Source organism: Hippocampus zosterae, chromosome 7, assembly GCF_025434085.1.
Source record: "Hippocampus zosterae strain Florida chromosome 7, ASM2543408v3, whole genome shotgun sequence".
NCBI lineage: Eukaryota > Metazoa > Chordata > Actinopteri > Syngnathiformes > Syngnathidae > Hippocampus > Hippocampus zosterae.
Window position 1 is genome coordinate 7,500,364 of NC_067457.1, and position 19,916 is coordinate 7,520,279.

Consider the following 19,916-nt stretch of genomic DNA (forward strand, 5'->3'; position numbering starts at 1 on the left):
TTACTCATTTAGTGAATGCTATTACTCATTTAGCCACTAGAGGGAAGCAGTACTCTATGAAACATCACTCCCCAGTCTACGAGACCTCAGTCAATGCAACACGTGTTCCATTGCGCCCAACCTGCGGGCCAGACGGCACTGATTTTATGACAGGGGCCGAGGGCCGGATGAAATTCGACCGCGGGCCGGATTTGGCCCGCGGGCCGGACTTTGGACATGCCTGATTTAAACAATCACCCTCCATGAGTGGCAACTTTTTCGTTTTAGCCAGAGGTTATAGAAGCAATGCAGGCTGCAAAATCTGCAGGCTACATTTGAATTTTAAATCATAAAACTTTTATTTCACAAACACATGAAAACACCGCAGCAGGGCATTGAAGCTTTTTAATAAATCGAGAAAAAAAGATTTTATTTGAATTAAGAGGTTTTTTTTCTTACCTGCAGTTTGACCTTCACAGCATCAATGCTCATCACCTTATTCTGCAACACACACACACACACATACACCCCTTGAAAATCCACATTTTCAGAACAAATAAATGAAAGCAACAGATGATGGATTAAATCTACATGAGTTCAGAAAATTCAGTCACGACTGAAAACCACGGCGCAGCACAACTGATGCTTTTCATCAGTCAGGAGGACTTCCATTGAGCAGGGAATGCATCCAAAGACACAGTTCATGTCGCTCAAAATAAAACAAATAAAAATAAACAAATGTACTCCATTTTATTTCATCAAGTGGTTAGGCAAAATAAAATATGAATCCATATTTTTTTGAATTAGACCCCCCAAAAAGGATATTTTTTTAACTTTATATATACAGTGTGTATATATATATACATATATATATATTGAACAAAATACTGCACATTTTTATTTCCAGAGCTTCCACAACAGCCGCGGCTGTCACAAAGCTCTTCACGAAATGCATTTGACATTGAACTCCTCCCGCAAGGTGACTGTTTTTTTTCATCCGGACACACAGTGCGTGCTTTTGCATCGCCAAACCCAAAGCAAGGGACATCCCGAACAAACAATTTGCAGAGTGATGAAGTCGTTCAATAGAATGGATGGCTGTGCGGTGCTGTCCTTGAAACAATAAAAGGGTCGCCTCATTCCCGTCTAACGCGGCTCAGTGATACCGGTGAATATGCATCAGGACCTTTGAATGGCTCGCCGTGGAAAACCTTTACCGCACGGTGTAATCGTCCTGCCGGTTTAAAATTCACTTCCTGTCGTGAAGATTGAAGAAACTTCTTCTGGGGCACATTGAACATTTTTGTTGTGCCGAGAGTCAGTGTTGCAGAACGTATACAACTCAAAGCTCTGTGCTCGAAGCAGATTTGGGTGTCTGACTGACTCGTGCTAGCGGGGGTCTCTGTAGGCAACGTCTTCTGAGGAAGTCCCGTGGGAGTTCTTTGACTGCTCTGTCAGGAAGTTGCTGCAGGTGTTGGGAGAAGGATTTTTTTTCCGGAACTCTTCACATTTAAAAAAAAAAGTGTCATGTGTAGAGCGGGGGTGTCATACTAAATTTTTGTCGCGGACCTGAGTTTAGTTAGTTTCCTTGGAGGGCTGTTATGAAAGAAGTCAAGAATAACAGTTTATTCATTCATTTGGTAACAAATAAAAATGCTTAAACTCAAAAGCTCGCGTTCATCCTTTCAGATGAATCAGTGGAGAAAAAAACAAAGATACTTGTTCATATTCTAAAGTCACAGTGAATGACTTGATAATAAATAACCATTTTGTTCATATTCATAATAACATGTCATAATTTTTTCAAGCAATGTTATTCTGCCAATTTTGATTGACTGCTTCTTTAAGTAGCCCAACCCCCCCCAAAAAATCATTACAGCAATATTAACCCTTTCATGCACCCAGTAACCTGATAACATGATGTAAACTGATGGTTAATATTCGAAAATCAACATTGATTTTTTTAAATTATTATTTTATTTGCATTAATGCATGTTTTACAAAAAATAAAAACAGAAGTCCTCAAATATTGTTTGGGAAACACAACCCAATCCAATGCTGACCGTCCTTTTGACAAAGACCGATATCTTGTGTTGCCCGTAACCGGGATCAAAAGTTCAGGCAAAAAGGAAAGTCGTTTCTTCTTATTAGCCTTGGGTTCAACCGAAACTCTATAGCATCGCTACCCACTTAGCCCTGCTGTCAAACTGAGGAGAGCCCAGCTCCCGCAGCCCTAATAGAAAAATCCCGCTCACCCACATTCACACGCTAGGTCAGTGGTTTCGATTAGGGGCAGGTTCCTTTTTTTTTTTAATCCGGTCCCAAAAAAAAAAATCCATCATAGCTCCGAACCATGCAAGTACAAAATACAGTGAATCATTCATGTTACGCATCAAGTTTCAAGCCAAGATGCCGTCTGATGGAAAATACCCATCCATGCATCCATTTTCTGATCCGCTTCACCTCACAAGGGTCGCGGGTATTCTGGAACCTATGGGGGACACCCTGAACTGCTTGCCAGCCAATCGCTGGGCACACATAATAGACACAAAAAAAACATCCGCACTCACACTTACACCTCAGGGCAATTTAGAGTGTTCCATTCATCTGCCACGTTTTTTAATATGGGAGGAAACCGGAATACCCGGAGAAAACCCACGCAGGCACGGGGAGATCATGCAAAAGCTGGAATTGGGGAGAACATGGAAGCTGCTTTTGAAAGACCATGTGTGCCCTTTTGCCACTTTTCGTGCGCTGCCCCGCTTGGCTGCAAACGGTTCGCATTGTGCTTCTCGCGCTAATCCAACTAATCCTGGATTTGTCACCCTTGCACTCCTTTCTCCACTCCCGCTTCCTTTTCTGGTCGGCATTCAATTTATATGCAGACACATCCTTCCGTTGAAGTATTTAACCTCAACCTTTCAGAAATATTTTAGTGGGCCCTTCCTTTAAGCTTCGCTCCTCTCTTCTCCGACGTACAAGGTCAAAACAATTATTCCCACGAGCAGCACCACATTGCTTCGGTGATCTGTCTGTCCATCTAATGACAAACGTAGAGATTTTAATTTTGAATTCCAAAGATTGCCATGACAAATGTACTTTTCCAGATCATCAATTTGAGTGAGACTTTTAAAGGATAACGTACCCGGCGACTAAGTGCCACAGATGAGATGATGGAAGAACATGCGTTGGATTTTGTTAATACCCGCACTTCTGTTCAGCATGCGGCCCAAGGTACCCCCTCCAAACCATTTATTATTTCGAGAGATACAACATGATTATCTGACCAATACGGCGAACGCAATCCCCCAGTCTTGCAATAAATCTTACTGGACTTTAGGGATGTGTGCCAAACCTCTGGCAGTTCTCTCTCCATTATCCACCGCGGTGCGCAAGCTCCAGCAGTGCTTAGGGTGCACTGCAGCACGTATTTTGTTGAAGCCTTGAGATTGTTTGGTTAAGACAGCAGGACTGGCACGGTTTGTTTTTTGGCTTGTGTGACTGTATTTTTTTATTTTTATTTTTTGGAGGAGTGGTTACTTTGAAAATTTCTCATCAGTCTTTGACTTGGTCGTGAGTGGATTAAGGACAAAAGCTACAAGACAAACAAAATGGAGAATTGACTTTAAAGATGCCGTCATGGTGTTCAGTGACGGTATGGCTTTCTGGACCGACAAGATAAATTTTTTGGAGCGGGGTGTTTATGACTGCCAGACCACAAATGAACACAAACTTAATTTATAATGTGCCATACAGTATATATAAAAACAGTTTTAAAAGAGGCCATTCATTGATGGTACACCTAATTATCCAAAGCGCCTTATAGTGTGGAAAATACGATCATTTGATATATTGGTCTTAATTGTGCTCAGATTTTATTTTTATTTTTTTCTGGCACTGTAAAAATGGCAATGCGGGAGGGCTAGGAACAAAAATTGCTTTGGAATATACCCGGACGTCTTGCAGTCTGGGGAATAACATTTTATACACAACATGACAAAATGAGAAGTGTTTATTTCCGTGTTCCTTGTGTTGGCCCATTCAGGACCAATGCACTAATGATGCAGTCGTGATTCGTGACCAAAAAAAAAAAAAAAGCAGATTTTTAATTTTTGTATTTGAACCTTATTTTTGAGCAATTACACTCCATGTTTGATACACAGCGAATGTAAAACTGACGATTACCTAAGCCGGTGACTCAGACCACAAAGAATATCAACTCACAAAAAGAAATAGCCTTGAAACAGCTTAGACACAAAAGGAAGCCATTTTCAGTGGCGTGTTTATGTGCTTCTCAGAGATTTCAGCTCCCTGTGCTCAATGTAAAGATGGAAACATTTTCGCCCCCCGCTGTCCCTCAATCGGTTCATCTCCGTAGGCCAATCGTCAAACTGACTTCAGTCCTTCACTGGCCTTTCCAATGACATAGTGCGGAACAGGATTAATTGTTTTGACAATTGTTTTTTTACATTTCAGAAATTTCTGTCCGGCGTACAAATTCACACTATCGCACGCACGCTCACACTAATACACACACAAATTCACTCACGCGCAGAGAAGTCACATCTGTCATCTCTGGGCAGTGGGGTGTGCTAGATTATGCAACACTGTTATCTTTAAATTGGGAGCGCTATTCTTTTCTTCCGCAGTACCGCCCGGACACAAACGGCTATCTTGAAAGGTTCATTTTCATTTTCCAGGAACGAGTGGAAGCTTGAAAGTTCACAGTAAGGTTTGTATTTATTCACGATAAGAAAATAACATTTTCCTTGAAGGCAAAAAAAATGTGATAAAAAAATTGATTCCGAAGAACTTGACCAATCTAAAGCAATGAAAACGGCTCGCGCTCTTGACGATGCAACGTCACAGGATCAATGAACAGGACATGTGAATAAAAATGTTTGACATGAGACATGTGCATCTTTTCACAGTTTAAAAACGCTTGCGGGTGAATTAATAGCGTGATCATTGCTGTTGGGTGATTTAAAAAATATTGACCTGCCTGCCAGACCTGTTCCACATTGACTTTTTTTTTACAGCAATTTTCTTATCTCTAAAGGCCAGGCAACCCCAGCCCCACGTTTTGTTTTTTTTTGCAACGACTTGAACAAATGAGCAAAGAGGAGCTAATCACGCCTATATTTATGTTTAAAATATCCGTGGAGGTGTATGCAAAATATTTTTCTGATCTCAAAACAGGTCTCGAGTGCGGAACAGGATTTGAACCTCGTCTCACGACAAGCAGCTTGTCCATCCTTCAACAACTGTGATCGAATTGGAAAGCTTCCAATTCGGAGCGCGAGGAACCGAGCAAGTCGTAAAGCAATGCAAAGAGGCTTTCGGGGCCAACCTGCCAAGAATATTTGCAACAAACCCACCCCCGCCTCCCTCCCTGAGGTTGTCAATTCAGGCTAATTTTAGTCACGGCTCACATTACTGCCGGCGACGTCACCGGAACATGTTCCTCAAATGATGACCTCTGTCCATGAAGCTTGGGGTGGGGAAAAAATGCCAGCCATCTGTCGCCAAATAAACAGAATCTACTGAATAGTAGAACCACATTGTGTTGCTGGGTTGTCATGGCGACTTGCTCAACAAAAGGTGCCATTGCAGCAGTAAAAAGGAAACGCAGTAAAAAGAGACGCGTCTGGCGACAAAGCAACTCATGCAGGTACCTTTGAACAGTCATAGCTCCAACACGTGCAAAATAAATAAAAAAAAAAAAAAATCAGCCTAGGCCCCAAAAATTCATCAAAACCTACAACTGCGAGAATTCAGAATCGAGAGACGAGGACGGGATGGAGGCAGGTTATGTAAGACAGGAAGACATAAGCTTCTGTTCTGGTGAGCTTGTCCCATGGAATCTTATTAGCATGAGTGCATTTGATCATTTTTGATTATCACATTTTGCCTGGCTTATTTTTAGTTGAGAACACAGGAGGGGGGGGGGAACAAATGCGCGGAGAAAAATGATTCTGTTGTGGCAAATTCCACTCATAAAGGGTCTTATATTATAAAGATGCTTAACACAAGTTATGCTGTTCCTTTTTTTTATTAAGGCAGATTATTTTTAATGAGCATCATCATGGTTATGTTTTCATGATCCAAAATGACTATTTTAGTTGTTATTAAAAAAATGGAATCAATGCTTAAAACTCAAGTCGTGTCTTTCTCATGGCATGTTAGTATGTGATAAATATGCAAACTACACAGAAATTAGGACGGGGGAGGGGGAGGAATACTTTTTTTACGGCACTGTAGAAATGGATACCCAATGAAAAGCCAGGTTTTTATTTTACATTCTTGGGGACTGGGGCAATATTTTGAAAAAAATGGCATGTTAGTATGTGATAAATATGCAAAGAACACAGAAATTAGGACGGGGAAGGAATACTTTTTTTTTACGGTACTGTAGAAATGGATACCCAATGAAAAGCCATTTTTAATTTTTTTTTATTTTACATTTTTGGGGACTGGGGCAATATTTTGAAAAAAATGGCATGTTAATATGTGATAAACATGCAAAGAACACAGAAATTAGGACAGTGAAGGAATACTTTTTTTTACGGTACTGTAGAAATGGATACCCGATGAAAAGCCAGGTTTTTATTTTACATTTTTGGAGACTGGGGCAATATGAACAAAAAAATGAACAGTAATACCCTTATGGGAGGAAAGCGCTTTCGAAGGGCGAGGACGGACAGGGATGGAGGTCGATTCCTTATATGAATAAGGACGGAGGGATGACAGAAGGGTACCCAGGTCGCCGACAGAAGACGGACCGGCAAAAGTGCTCAAGTGCTCATCTCTTCTTCCTTGAGCAAGACGCTCGGTTTAACGTTCGGCCCTCGCAACAACAACAACAAAAATACTGCAACGTGCTAGTTGAATTTCACCTTGAGGGATTTCATTTGCATATGAATCAGTATAAAGAAAGAAAGAAAGAAATTCTCGCCTGCTAAAAATAACAGTGAACAGTCAAGCATAAGCATCCGGTTAGAAAATAATTACAACAGTCTCTTGAAGTCTGGATATAAATTATGCAGTCGCCAAGGCTGCGTTTCTATTCAAAACTTCCCAGTAGAACGTTTGGGAGACATGAAAGCCACTGAAAGGCTGATATGCCACCATCATCATCATCACCATCATCATCAGCATCATTATCATCATCATCATTTTCGGCATCAGTCTACCAGGATGAAAAACAGCTCACACCCTTGTCTGATAATGGACAGTCCTGCGTTGTAAATCTAAAATGGGGGGGGGGGGGGGGGGGGGTCGGGTTGAGTATGAGCACTTCAATCGGAACCCTGGTACTCAAGGACGCCCACCAATATGCAAATCAAAAACATGGTAGTGAAATGCACAAAGTGGCGTAAACATGTTGATCATCAACCAATTACTGTGTTGCTAGTGTTCTCAGGGTCATTTATTTTGTGTGTGGGTGTGTGCGTGGGTGTCAATATTTACGATCACTAGTCATTGATGTGGGTGCTCAACACAGATGACAAAAAAAAATTGAAATATTTTTTTAAAAAGCCAAAGAAAGAGACTTGTAATCGATTTTAGAGTTGTTGAAAAACCTCCATGAAGACAATTTGCCAATCATCTAAAATTCGTTTTCAGCTTTGTCAGTTTTTTTTTTTTTGTTCCTTGCTGGACACAAAAAAAAATCCACTTTTCATTTTCCTGGGTACTATCACTGCCGATTGAGGGTTTTTCCCAATTAGTTATTTTTTGGAAGAATAAAATAGAGAAACCAGCAAAACATCCCCATTGTTGAATGAATGACTTTACTTGAGAGCTTTCATAGCATGTAAAGAAGCTTTTGTTTGGGACAGCGTATTGTGGGCACTGTGTAAAATTGTCGCTTAGCATTCCTTTACGTTAGCCAAATGCCGTTATCTGAAATGCTGTTAGCTAATTATCTGTTTTCTCAGGTGGAAGACTGGATAAAAAACAAACGACTAGACTTGTTATTTCTATTATTATCTATCGGGCACTGTTTTCACAAATTGCGCCGTTACTGGTTCAGCCCCATTTAAGGGGAACTTACCCGGAAGTCAATGCCCACTGTGGAGATGAAGCTGCCAGCTAGAAAGGCTCCATCTTTGAAGCGGACCAGCAAACAGGTTTTTCCAACACCGGAATCTCCCACAAGCATCACCTAAAGACACCAAAGATATGACATCATTGAAATACCAAACTGTTGTTTTGCATTTATCACGGAGAGCCTTAGATTTGAAGTGTGTTGATAGAGCACTAAACTTTCCTTTCTTATGAGATGCAAAACCCATTAAGAGTTGTAAAATAAAAAATAAAAATTACAGGACAGATGGCCGACAATTACACTCCGTTGACTGCAAACTAGTGCAAAGACTGAGAGATCCAAAGCATGCTTGTCTGGCTCGTTACAAAATCATGACACTGGCCCGGTTTAGTCATTGGTTCAATATTTTTTCAATTTCCAGATAGTCCATGATGAAGTTTAATTTGAAACAAGCAAACAATAACGGTCCAATAACGGGGCAATTCTTGAACCGGGATTAATTAAGAGTGTGAAATGAATACTGGTTCCCAGGAGGAATTTGCATACGGGAAGCATATTATCAGCCTTTGCGGACATATAACTTGCATGTAAACATAAATGGGCAAAATGTAAAAATGTAACGAGACCCAAAACACACAGAGCAATATGGCTGAACCCAACTGAACTGTCAAGCATCGTGCGGGATATTTGTCATTTCATTTCATTCATGTTCATCGATGAACATCCAGGGTATGGACATAGAGAGGGTGACCTCCTACAAGTACCGTGGTGTTCTTCTGAACGACAAACTGGACTGGTCTACAAACACGGACACCCTGATTAGGAAAGGACAGAGCCAACTCTTCCTACTCAGGAAACTGAGGTCTTTTGGGGTTCAGGGGTCACTCCTTAAGACGTTCTATAACTCAGTGTTGGCCTCGGCCATCCATTATGGCATTGTCTGCTGGTCAGGCAGCATCTCACCCCGGGACAGAAAGAGACTGGAGCGACTGGTCAGGAAAGCCAGTTCTGTCCTGGGTTGCTCCCTTGACACACTGGAGGAGGTGGGCAACAGAAGGATGCTAACTAAGCTAAAAGCTATGTTGGCCAGTCCCTCCCACCCCCTCCAGTCCACCATGACAGCACTTGGTAGCTCCTTCAGACAGAAACTGTTACACCCGCGCTGCAAGAAGGAGAGATACCGACGCTCGTTCCTACCGACTGCTGTCAGGCTGATGAATAAAAAATAACAATCATAATAATAATTAAATGATGTGAAGAAAAATTGTAAATAGTACTGCGATTTATCCATTTGTGTTCATATTGTATTTAATTGAAAGATGTTTGTTGTTTTTTTTTTCTCTTCCTCCTTCCTCCTTTCTACATACATTCTTGCTGCTGGAGGCTGTAAATTTCCCCAGTGTGGGACGAATAAAGGATATCTTATCTTATTTGTACTCTTCGATAGAAAGTAAAACAAACACAAATCCATGTGAATTGTTTTTACGTTTATCAATAATTCATCCATGGTGGAGGTTTGCACTCTATTTCGTAGCACTTGTTTTTCCCGTTAGGATTTTGGCATTGCTACATGCATTGGTGGCCAAAGACTTTTGAAACAGTGTTTATGTTCGCAAGGTATACATTCTGAGACAATCTTTTAAAACACAGGTGTCAAAGTCAAGGACCGGGGGCCAGATCTGGCCCGCCGCACCCTTTTATGTGGCCCACGAAAGCAAATGAAGGATGTCAAATTCCATGATGCTTGCTAAAGTCTGAACCAAAATTTCAAATTGTCATATGATATCCGCAATAACAGTCATTATTGGACTTGTGATTGTAAAAATAGTGATCAATTTGTTTTGCGCTGCGTATGTAATATGTGGTGGGGATTAAACATTTATATGGTTTCCCAAAATTCATACCGGCCCTCCGAGGGAAACCGTAACTACAATGTGGCCCGCGACGAAAACGAGTTTGACACCGCTGCTTTAAAACGAAGTATCAATTTTCAAATGTAAACAATGTACTAAACCGACTAGCACAACAATGAAAACATTAATAATTTAATAACGACAACAAATACACGCGCATTAACTCCTTTAGTAGCACATAAATGGAAGCAACAGGAAAACTTCGGCAGAGCGAAACAGTGACGACACACCTGCAACTATTTGGGCACACTTGAGACTCTAATTAGGCCGTGAATTATCGGTGCACTTGCGTTCAAATGTTATCTCACCTTGAAAGCAATGTCGTAGAATTCGCCGCTACTGCTGATGGACGGTCTGCTGGGGTAAACCAGTCCGGATGTCGGCGAGGCACCTGCAGCCAAACCTTTCCCTGTCCTGCCACCACCACCACCGCCGCCGCTCGGCGACCCTTTTGGACTCTTCGTGGTGCCTTTGCCCTTTAACGCCTTCTTCCTAGACATGGCTCTGGTTACAATCGGCGTTAACAGCATGGGGAGGGGGTGAAGAAAAAGAAATAAGAACCAAGTCAAAACCGAGGAGGTAAACGTGCTCCTTCTGGTTCACTTGCAGTTTGGTCGAAGTGGCGCCCGTGGCGAGGAGGACGCTTAAGTTCATCCCTGCGCCCACATCTTTTTTTTTTTTTTTTTTTTTGCTGACGCGCGTGACAATAAAAACACCCCCCCCCCCCAAAAAAAACAACCTAAGTTAGTGTCGACGCAAAGTATAAAAAAACATTTATAAATACTTGAGAGCGACAACCTGCAGGATGCGCTTCACAATGTAAACAGTTTCTCTCTCTCTCCCTCTCTCTCTCTCTCCCTCCCCCTGATTGGAGTGAACAGAAGGCATGCTCGCTCTTGATGGTTTAAAGGGAAAGTCGCCCCCCCCCCCAAAAAAACGTACATCATCACCCCCAAGGTATAAATTGAGGGTATTAATCGTAACTGAGGTAAAGCTGCAGCAGTCTTTTTTGTTGTTGTTTTTTTTCTGGGGGAGGAAATAAAATAAAAACATAAAACTTCCGTCTTCAAAGGCGTTGTTTGCTTTTGGCACTAATTTGAGTGTTGAAAGCGCATCATTGCAAGTTGTAACTCCGTACAAACTCAAGGCTAGCACTATCCGCCGTAATATCGGATGGTTACGCATTGTGCACCGCTTCAGGAGACAAGCCAGGAAATTAAATTGCTTCCCACAAGAGTGGTTTATGAAAGCAATGTCAGAACGGTGAACTGGCGGCAATAAATTTCACGGTTTACGTGCCACAAATTTACGGGACAAAATGAAAAACATGCCAGCCGCCAGCAGGCCAAACACTCCCCTCCGCTCTCTGAAAAGAGAATGTTAAGACTAAACTAGGAAAAACAAAATATTTAAACACGACGCATAAACATCAATTCAATTCACATAAAATTCAATGAACATTTTGTTCCAGGCTTGGAAAGATGCCATGCACACGACCCACACGATTGTGAAGTTTTGCCGTCATTGGGTGGGGAAAAACAGCTACTATCCTTTAGCACCACCTACTGGTAGTTTGTTGTTACTACAACTTTTAAAAAAACACATTTCTGCCAGTTACCGGTATTTGCACGCATTTTTACGCTTTAATAATTCGAATATTAAGGAATCCTAATAAGGTTGTCAACAACTCTCAACTTTTAATCTCAGATAGAGCACACGTATGATCCTAAATGACTTTGGGGTAGCAAGTTCGGGCAAGATACCCACAAGCGCAAAAAAATAAAAATAAGTTACTTTGCTCATTCTTTCCAGGCATTTCTCTGACATGGTAATAACTATTCCTTTTCGAAAAATTTAGATCAAAGTGATGGGACTTTGCACTGATGAATCGCATGACAATGAGGGCAGTTAACTGTGTTAGCTTTCTCAACGCGCGCAGTAAAATGAAAACCGCAAAATTGAATCATTCGAGCAAGTTGTACATTTTTGTCACTCAAAAAGCAGAAGTACTTTCTATACAGTAGCGCTTGTACACCTTGTCTTATAACCAGCTGTTCATTTATTCCCATCAGATGCAGTTTATCACAGCGACCGTATATTTGAATGACATTAAAATGCACATTGTCATTGAAGGTGGATAAACAAGCATACAAGAGCAGAGTGGCTTGTTTGCTCATTTCATTTTGGTCAAAAGCAGCAGCATATGCAAAAAAAATTTTTTTTTTAATTAAATTACCCATATCATGATGATCATATGGCTCAAGTTGGTCCCAACTGTAGCGAGGCACACAAACGTAACATGTTCTTTTCCACTATCAAGTCAAGTCAAGTCAAGTCAACAGTATTTATAGAGCACTTTCAAACAGCCATCGCTGCATACAAAGTGCTGTACATGGAGCGATTTAACATATACAATAAACAGTAAGACGAATCAGTAATAAGTAATAAGTAATAAGGCGGTAGAAAGCACCAAGCAGTAAAACCAATAGCAAATCTAAGTCATGCTGAGTCAAACGCCAAAGAATACAAGTGAGTTTTGAGGAGGGATTTAAAGATGGGCAGCGAGGAGGCTTGCCGAATGTTCAGTGGGAGGTCATTCCAGAGAGATGGACCAGCAACAGAAAAGGCTCGATCCCCTCTGAGCCTCAGTTTAGTTCTTGGTACGTCTAGCAAAGACTGGTCCACAGACCTGAGGCGCCGGGCAGGGGTGTAGGGGCGTATGAGCTCAGAGAGGTAAGGTGGCGCAAGATTATTCAGAGATTTGAAAACAAAGAGGAGGATCTTAAAAATAATTCTAAAATGAATGGGGAGCCAGTGAAGGGATGCCAAAGTAGGAGTTATATGCTCCCTCTTACGAGTACCAGTCAAGAGGCGAGCAGCGGCATTCTGTACCAGCTGAAGGCGCTTGATGGAGGACTGGCTGACTCCAAAGTACAGGGCGTTGCAGTAATCGAGCCGGGATGTGACAAAGGCATGAATTACTGTCTCAAAGTGTTCATGTGAGAGGAAAGGTTTTATTTTGGCCAGCTGTCTAAGGTGAAAGAAGCTGGATTTAACAACGGCACCAATTTGCCGATCGAGTTTGAAATCACTGTCCAGTTTAAGTCCCAAGTTTGAGACCGTTGATTTCAGATAAGGAGATAGGGGGCCCAAGTCTACAGGATGGAATGTACAAGGTCCACTGGGGCCAAACAATATCACCTCTGTCTTCTTTTCGTTGAACTTCAAGAAATTTTGTGCCATCCAGGTTTTGATTTCTTCCAGACAGGATAGGAGTGGCCTTAATGAGAAGGTGTCTTTCTTGCTCAGTGGGACATAGATCTGGCAGTCATCTGCATAGCAGTGGAAAGGAATACCATGTTTCCTTAAGATGGAACCCAATGGGAGCAGATACAGCGAGAACAGCAGAGGCCCCAGAATTGAGCCCTGTGGAACACCACATGACAGGGGAGCAGTGCGTGATTCAGAGCAGCCAAGGCTGACACAAAAGGTCCTGTCAGCTAGATAGGACCTAAACCAATCAAGAACACTCCCGCCAATGCCCACCAAGTGCTGCAAACGAGTCAGCAGAATACTGTGATCCACTGTATCAAATGCTGCAGTTAAGTCCAATAAAACCAGACACACGTGGTCTCCAGAGTCATTTGCCAGGAGGATGTCATTAGAAACGCGTAACAGGGCTGACTCCGTGCTATGCATCGTCTTGAAACCTGACTGGAAGACCTCCAAGATGTTATGTTCATCCAAGAAAAGTTTCAACTGCATGTGCACCACTTTTTCCAGAATTTTGGAAATGAAAGGCAGTTTGGAAATGGGTCTGTAACTTGACAGCTCATCTGGATCAAGACCAGGTTTCTTGATCAAGGGTTGGACCACAGCATGTTTAAACTGTTGGGGAACTACACCAGAAGAAAGGCTGCTGTTGATGATATCCAAGACCGATGCACCAACACTCGGGAGAACCTCCTGAAAGAAGCGTGGGGGAAGAGAGTCGCAAGGGGAGCCAGATGGCTTCGTCTGGCGAACTACATCCTCCAAAAGCGCCAAGGACACAGTATCAAAAGAATTTAGGACAGCTGAACATGGAACATGGACAGAGGGGTCAGATGCGGTATTTGGGACCGGAATCCTAGCTGTAGAGACCTTATCAATAAAGAACTGAAGGAATCTGTTGCACATCTCGGCTGAAGAATCCGCGCAAGTAGGCAGAGGGGGTTTGAGTACAGAATCTATCGTTTTAAATAGTGCACGAGGGTTGTGACGGTTGGCTAGAATAAGGTCCGACAGATATTTTCTTTTGGCCTCTTTTACTGTGAGCTGGTAGATACGCCAGCTGTCTTTCCAAATTTGAGAAGAGACATGCAATTTGTCTCTTTTCCACTTGCGTTCAGCTTTGCGACACTCCTGCCTAGCTGCGCGGGTAATGTCGTTAAACCATGGCTCGGGTTTAGGCTTTGGCAGCACAACTATCGATGACGAGTTCTTTTTCCCACGATAGTCCTCTGTGTGGCAACGTCGCCGATGTCCTTAGTTCTTCCGCGTTGGTATATGTGGGTGAGGCCAGTCCCTGGACTGGAAGTATCCCCTGAGTGCTGCAAGATCCACAGCAGGAAAGTAGGGCCCGATGCGCTTTCTCAGCCACCACTTGCCCTCAGCTGCGCTGGCACTGCCTGGCTGGCTGAACTTGTATCGAAAATGTTCTCCCCGAACCCACCTGAGACATAGACAAAATAGGACTGAACACATAACATACGTGCGCTTGTTGCCAAACTCGTTCGTGATCATTCCACGTCACAAAAGCTTAGATGAAACAATATGAATTAACAACCCGTCACAAACCGTAGACTTTTACCTGGGTATGCCTCTGTCCTGGAAGGGGTTGTGGTCCAGCAGCGAGAGGACTGTGCTATCGTTCGCTAAAAGGCGTCCCGCTATGTGAATGACCCACTCACTCTGCTCGTAGGTCTGTGCGGAAAACGGGAACGCGGATATTTTTTTTTTTAAACTTCAGGAAGACTATTTTGTCAATAAATTCACCCCCAAAGACGTTTTTGAACGTCTTTTCAGGCTTGGTCTAGAATTGTCTGTTACTGAATGAGTTTTTAAAAAAAAGTGGTTGTGCATGAAACCATAAATAAAGAAGGGACTGCATGAGGATGCAATGAGATATCATTCGTGAGGTTAAAATCATGCAGGGAGAAAATCATTGTCTTGCAGTGAACTCCTCCGTTGAGAGATTTTGCTGTTGAGCGACTCACCTGGAAGGCCGCGAACCACATGAGCCAGTCCAGGCGGTAATGATACGGGGAAATGAGACACGGCCGTCGGTAAAGATCTCCTGGCTTACAAAGGAATTGGTATTCCTCCCAGACTGCCTTCGGGTCTTTGGGATCCTCACTCAGAGTGCCCTGGAAAATCACTTCAGTGCGCTCCTTGGTAATACTGGAAAGGGGAATACGATTATTGAGTAGTGGGAACAAAAAAATCGGATGGGACAACAACAAAAGGTCTGAATGAAGAAATGTACCTGCCAAAGGCGCCGTAGGTATTGACGATGCGCAGCGGGTCAAAGGAGGTGTTCATCACCTGCCTGGGACTCAGTAGGTTCATGAGGACCGGAACACTCAGACAGCCGATCAGAATGCCCAATGACACATTGACCACCTGACGAATCCGCATTCCTGATACATGCATAAAAAAGAAAAAAAAAAAGAATTGAACTCCGCCGGATTTCCATAAAGAAGGTTCAATATACCGTATACATGTCTAAAACCGGGTGGCCCGGTAGTCCAGTGGTTAGCACGTCGGCTTCACAGTGCAGAGGTACCGGGTTCGATTCCAGCTCCGGCCTCCCTGTGTGGAGTTTGCTTGTTCTCCCCGGGCCTGCGTGGGTTTTCTCCGGGTGCTCCGGTTTCCTCCCACATTCCAAAAACATGCGTGGCAGGATGATTGAACACTCTAAATTGTCCCTAGGTGTGAGCGTGGATGGTTGTTTGTCTCTGTGTGCCCTGTGATTGGCTGGCAACCGATTCAGGGTGTCCCCCGCCTACTGCCCAAAGACAGCTGGGATAGGCTCCAGCACCCCCCGCGACCCTAGTGAGGATCAAGCGGCTCGGAAGATGAATGAATGAATGTCTAAAACCCTTTTCACACTGCAATCGCTCAGCGTGACGGGGTTGCGAGGCAACCGGAGAAAGATGATGAAGCCCCTATGCCTGCATGCCCATATTTGGAAGTGCTAGCATAGCAGCCAACCAGGAAGTAAATTTTTGAATGGACAAATGATTGGCCCCTCACGGCTCAAGCCAGGGGACAGTCATCTTACGTTGCCAACGTTAGTGTTTACTTCTGTGCTGTTGAAAAATGCTGACATGATTTACACCAGGAGCCCTCGAAGGAGTAATGAAAACAACTAAAAAAAAAAAAAAAAAAAAGGGGCATTTGCTGTCTGAACATAAAAGAAAAAATAAATTAACATGTCAAGCTTGTGTTTGTGGTCCCCTCAACACTGTGGGTGTTGACAACATATGACGTTTCCTTGGCACGCCATAAATGAACGCAGTAAATCAATACCTTTAGTGGCTTCAGGGGACCGTCCACTTTTTTCCTCATCTTGAATCTTCAAAACTGTTTTCTTGGCTCCACTTCCGGAGCGAAACAAGAAGCCCAGTGATGCGTCATCAAAACAGGCCAGACTGGGTACAATGGTCAACCAGTTGAGGAAACTGAGGTTCCCACTCACGATCAGAACTATCTAGAGCCCGAAAGACACAGCAGAGACGTGGCGTTATCAGCAATTCTATGTCCAGTTTCTTTTTGACAGCCTGAATTCAAACATTCTAAATTCATTTCGATTATTTTTATCTGTGAAAACACAAAATAACTGACTGATATCTATGTAAACTTGAACTAAAAGCACTGTTTGTTTGTTTGTGTGCGTGATTTTTTTTTTTCCTGCATTGCACGAGTGTCTGAAATCGTCTACCTGAAATAGGACCTGCAGTGCGCCATTGACAATGCACATCCGCCTGCCCAGGAAAGTGAAGAAGGGGACGACGAGCTCAATAAAGTGGTTGGACATCGTCTCGAAGCGATGGAACCACCATGGGGAGCGATGCATGTAGTAAGACACGGGGTTCGGGACAGGCTGCGTCTGAGATGAAAATGACGGGACAAAGTGATTTTTTTTTTAAACAGAAATATAATAAAATGCCCACTCCAATTTTACTCATGAAACCTTTCATGCACTCCTAAAGATAACCTGTAACCTGATAACGTGAGAAGGTATCCACTGTGGTAACCGCTGTGACGGTGGCGTGCGGTGAGGTGCATGGTTGGTGTCAGATTTACAAATATATAAAGCAAAAAAGCTTATCTTATTCAATTGGCTAAACATTATATTTGCGACATGCAGATACACGGCAAGCAGCACGGGCCAGTTGCATGTATCGACCCAGTTTGCGATGATTCAGAGGTGAGGCTCCGCCTCACGTGCCTCCCCTGACCGCACGTCTCTGCCGCTGACCCTCAAAGGGTTCATCCAAACATAAAATTTCACAGAGAAGAAAATCAATCTACCTCATAGTGATAATCCATGCAGGTGAGGTCTCGCCAACATTGGTCCCCTCGGATTTTAATCAGGCCCTGAAATACAACACCAAAGGTCTATTCGATTTGTACCTGATTGTATATATTGTATATACTGAGTGGCCAAAGAAGAAGCGGGGAAGAGAGTTTCACTCACAGCTCCAAGCATGATGCGGAAAATTAGCCATCTGAACGTCCAGATGCAGATGAAGGAAGGGGGGCAGCAGCGGGGGACTTGGGACAGAGTCCACAAAGGACACAAGAAAATGGCCAGGAAGCCCGTTTCCAACAGCTGACTCTCCCAGCCTGGATTAAAAAAAAAAAAAAAAAAGAGGATCTCTGCTCGTAGATAACTCAATTGTAATGACAATGATAAAAGGAGACCTCGATGTGGATTGAGGATGATATGCACTTCACATTTCAGTCAATGTCGAAGGGACAGGAAAGAGTATTTGGTCATTTACCGTAATTGATGACGGTCAAAGAAAAAAACAGTATCATGAAGTCAACCTACCAAAGGAGTACCTGCAGAGGAATAAAAAAAATGGTTAAAATGTTGATTACAATTCATGAGGATGGTCTTTCACACGCACACATTTTAAAACAGTTCTCATTTCCCAGGTACACGGCACAGTAAATAGATGGCTCACAAAATATTTACTTGACTGTTTAATTTCACATTTTGTGGGTGGGCATGGACTTCAGAGACCCAACTAGTCAATTTTTCATGTCATCCTTACAATTGAGCGAAACCAAAACTTACCATAGCTGGCCCACATTGACCAAGGAGTGGTATAGCACCCACAAGGACACCATGATCACCATATTGGCCATTCCCGTCACCAGAATAAAACCAGAGAGGGACATCCCCGCCAAGGCGATGCCATCCAGGTTGGCGTCCATATTGCTCCAGTCCAAGAACCAGAGTACGGAGGGCGTGTAGGCCAGAGCAGCCATGCCTATCTTTCCTCCAACGTAGCGCTTGACACTATTGAGATAGCTCTTGCAGGGCATCAGGCCATTTTCGCCGATCAGCTGTTTATTCTGGTTGTAAGCGACACTGAACGCCACAACTGGATGGGGGGAAGAAAACATTGAAGATGGGTTGTTTTTATTTTTAACTCATCAGCGAAACATTTTACATTTTTGTCAGGGCTGAGCATTTCATCAAGTTAAGTTTGTCTTGTCTTGTCTTGTCAATGGACTTTTTTATTGTTTCTGAGGAAATTCATGGAAGCTACTCCTCGAGGGCGCGGGGAATAAATTTAAGAAATAAGTAAATCCAAAAAGGAAAAAAAGCTGAGCTTCACCGTGGCTTTTTCTATGGCTAATGGAAAAGAAGCATCAATTGAAACCAGATAGATTAGATAGGATTTTAAAAAGAAAATATCAAATTATTATAAAATATTTCAAGTGCTGGAGGCTTTAAGCCTAGCGCTAAACATTGTACAGGTACAATTTTGCAAAGATTGCCAGAATTAATTCAAATAAATCGGAAGAACCGCGGCACATCATGCTGCCGTACAAGACAGTCTCAACTAAATGAATTTTACATTTGTACATAACTTAATTGATGTAGAAGCAGACGTTTGCCATAAAAAGGCTGTCTTGCGCTCACTTGTGCGTGGCGTCATTTAAAAGACTTCAAGATGGGATGTTTTATTTAATGCCCTGTATTTAAATCTCGAGCCGCACAAAGCGTCGTCAAAACTTGATTCGTATATTTACACACACTCACAGTAAATAAAGGCAACGGAGCGCAGCAGCACAATACGAGTGAGCCAGAAAGTCCCCGTTTGCAACGACTGGAGCTTCTTTCCTTTCTTGGTGCCTTCGATTGTGTTGACCGCATCTTTTCTGCTAATGCTGTCGGCAAACTTTGCGTCCGCTGCTGAAGCACCTTTGGGGCGTCTTTTTCTCACTGACTCGATATTGCTTTCACAGGAGGTCGCCATGTTGTTTTCTGCGTCACTCGGTCACGTGATCAAACACAGGCGGAAATTCATGTCATTTGCTGTATACAGTATAATAAAATGATTTAACGCACTATTGTCTGACGTATTATGAATTAAATTAATTAATTGAATTAAGTGTGTTTTACTATTATTTCTTTTTTTAATTAAGAAGTAAAAATAATTATTTCGAACCAACTGTACGGAACGGGTCAGAGTTGCGTTGATAGTCAGGAGGCTGATAAACTGTTTTGAATAAAATATAAAAATAAAATACATCATACGATGCTGAGTATTAACTGTATTAATTTGCGCATATAGATGTGCTTTTCTATTACATGTTTCTGGAACACGTTTTCCTCTGACAACCTTGATCATCATCAGACAGACCCTTTGAGGTAAATTTGAAATCTGATTCGATGAAAGAAACCGGCA

The 19,916-nt window shown here is 42.7% G+C and overlaps 2 protein-coding genes across 3 annotated transcripts in view; both read right to left on the reverse strand.

Annotated features, from left to right (window-relative positions):
* Positions 1-12,259, reverse strand: part of LOC127603864 (ras-related protein Rab-26) — a 32,433-nt gene extending 20,174 nt beyond the window's left edge. Inside the window, exons 1-4 of one of the 2 annotated variants that reach the window (XM_052070543.1) lie at positions 12,179-12,259; positions 10,251-10,446; positions 8,036-8,146; positions 439-480 (exon numbers count right to left, since the gene is read on the reverse strand). In XM_052070543.1, coding sequence (XP_051926503.1) covers positions 439-480; positions 8,036-8,146; positions 10,251-10,442 — 345 coding nt within the window. In that variant the 5' untranslated portion in view covers positions 10,443-10,446; positions 12,179-12,259. Of the gene's footprint in view, positions 1-438; positions 481-8,035; positions 8,147-10,250; positions 10,447-10,549; positions 10,812-12,178 lie in introns of those variants that run through there. The other variant, XM_052070542.1, reaches the window with a different exon arrangement.
* Positions 12,260-14,407: 2,148 nt separating this feature from the next.
* Positions 14,408-19,579, reverse strand: lmf1 (lipase maturation factor 1). The gene is made up of 11 exons (XM_052070472.1): positions 19,268-19,579; positions 18,293-18,602; positions 18,044-18,054; positions 17,687-17,835; positions 17,521-17,586; positions 16,928-17,095; positions 16,516-16,696; positions 15,470-15,623; positions 15,201-15,384; positions 14,795-14,907; positions 14,408-14,656 (listed from the first exon to the last, which is right to left on the reverse strand). The coding sequence occupies exons 1-11, from the start codon at positions 19,482-19,484 to the stop codon at positions 14,470-14,472; spliced, it is 1,740 nt and encodes a 579-aa protein (XP_051926432.1). The 5' UTR covers positions 19,485-19,579; the 3' UTR covers positions 14,408-14,469.
* Positions 19,580-19,916: the final 337 nt, after the last annotated feature.

Excerpts from the sequence above, each read along its gene's own strand:
- lmf1 (XM_052070472.1), bottom strand. The coding sequence starts at position 19,484 with ATGGCGACCTCCTGTGAAAGCAATATCGAGTCAGTGAGAAAAAGACGC. Across the intron at positions 15,624-16,515 it reads GTCCCCTGAAGCCACTAAAG|GAATGCGGATTCGTCAGGTG; the intron begins GTATTGATTTAC and ends TGCATGTATCAG. Across the intron at positions 14,657-14,794 it reads CAGGACAGAGGCATACCCAG|GTGGGTTCGGGGAGAACATT; the intron begins GTAAAAGTCTAC and ends TCTATGTCTCAG.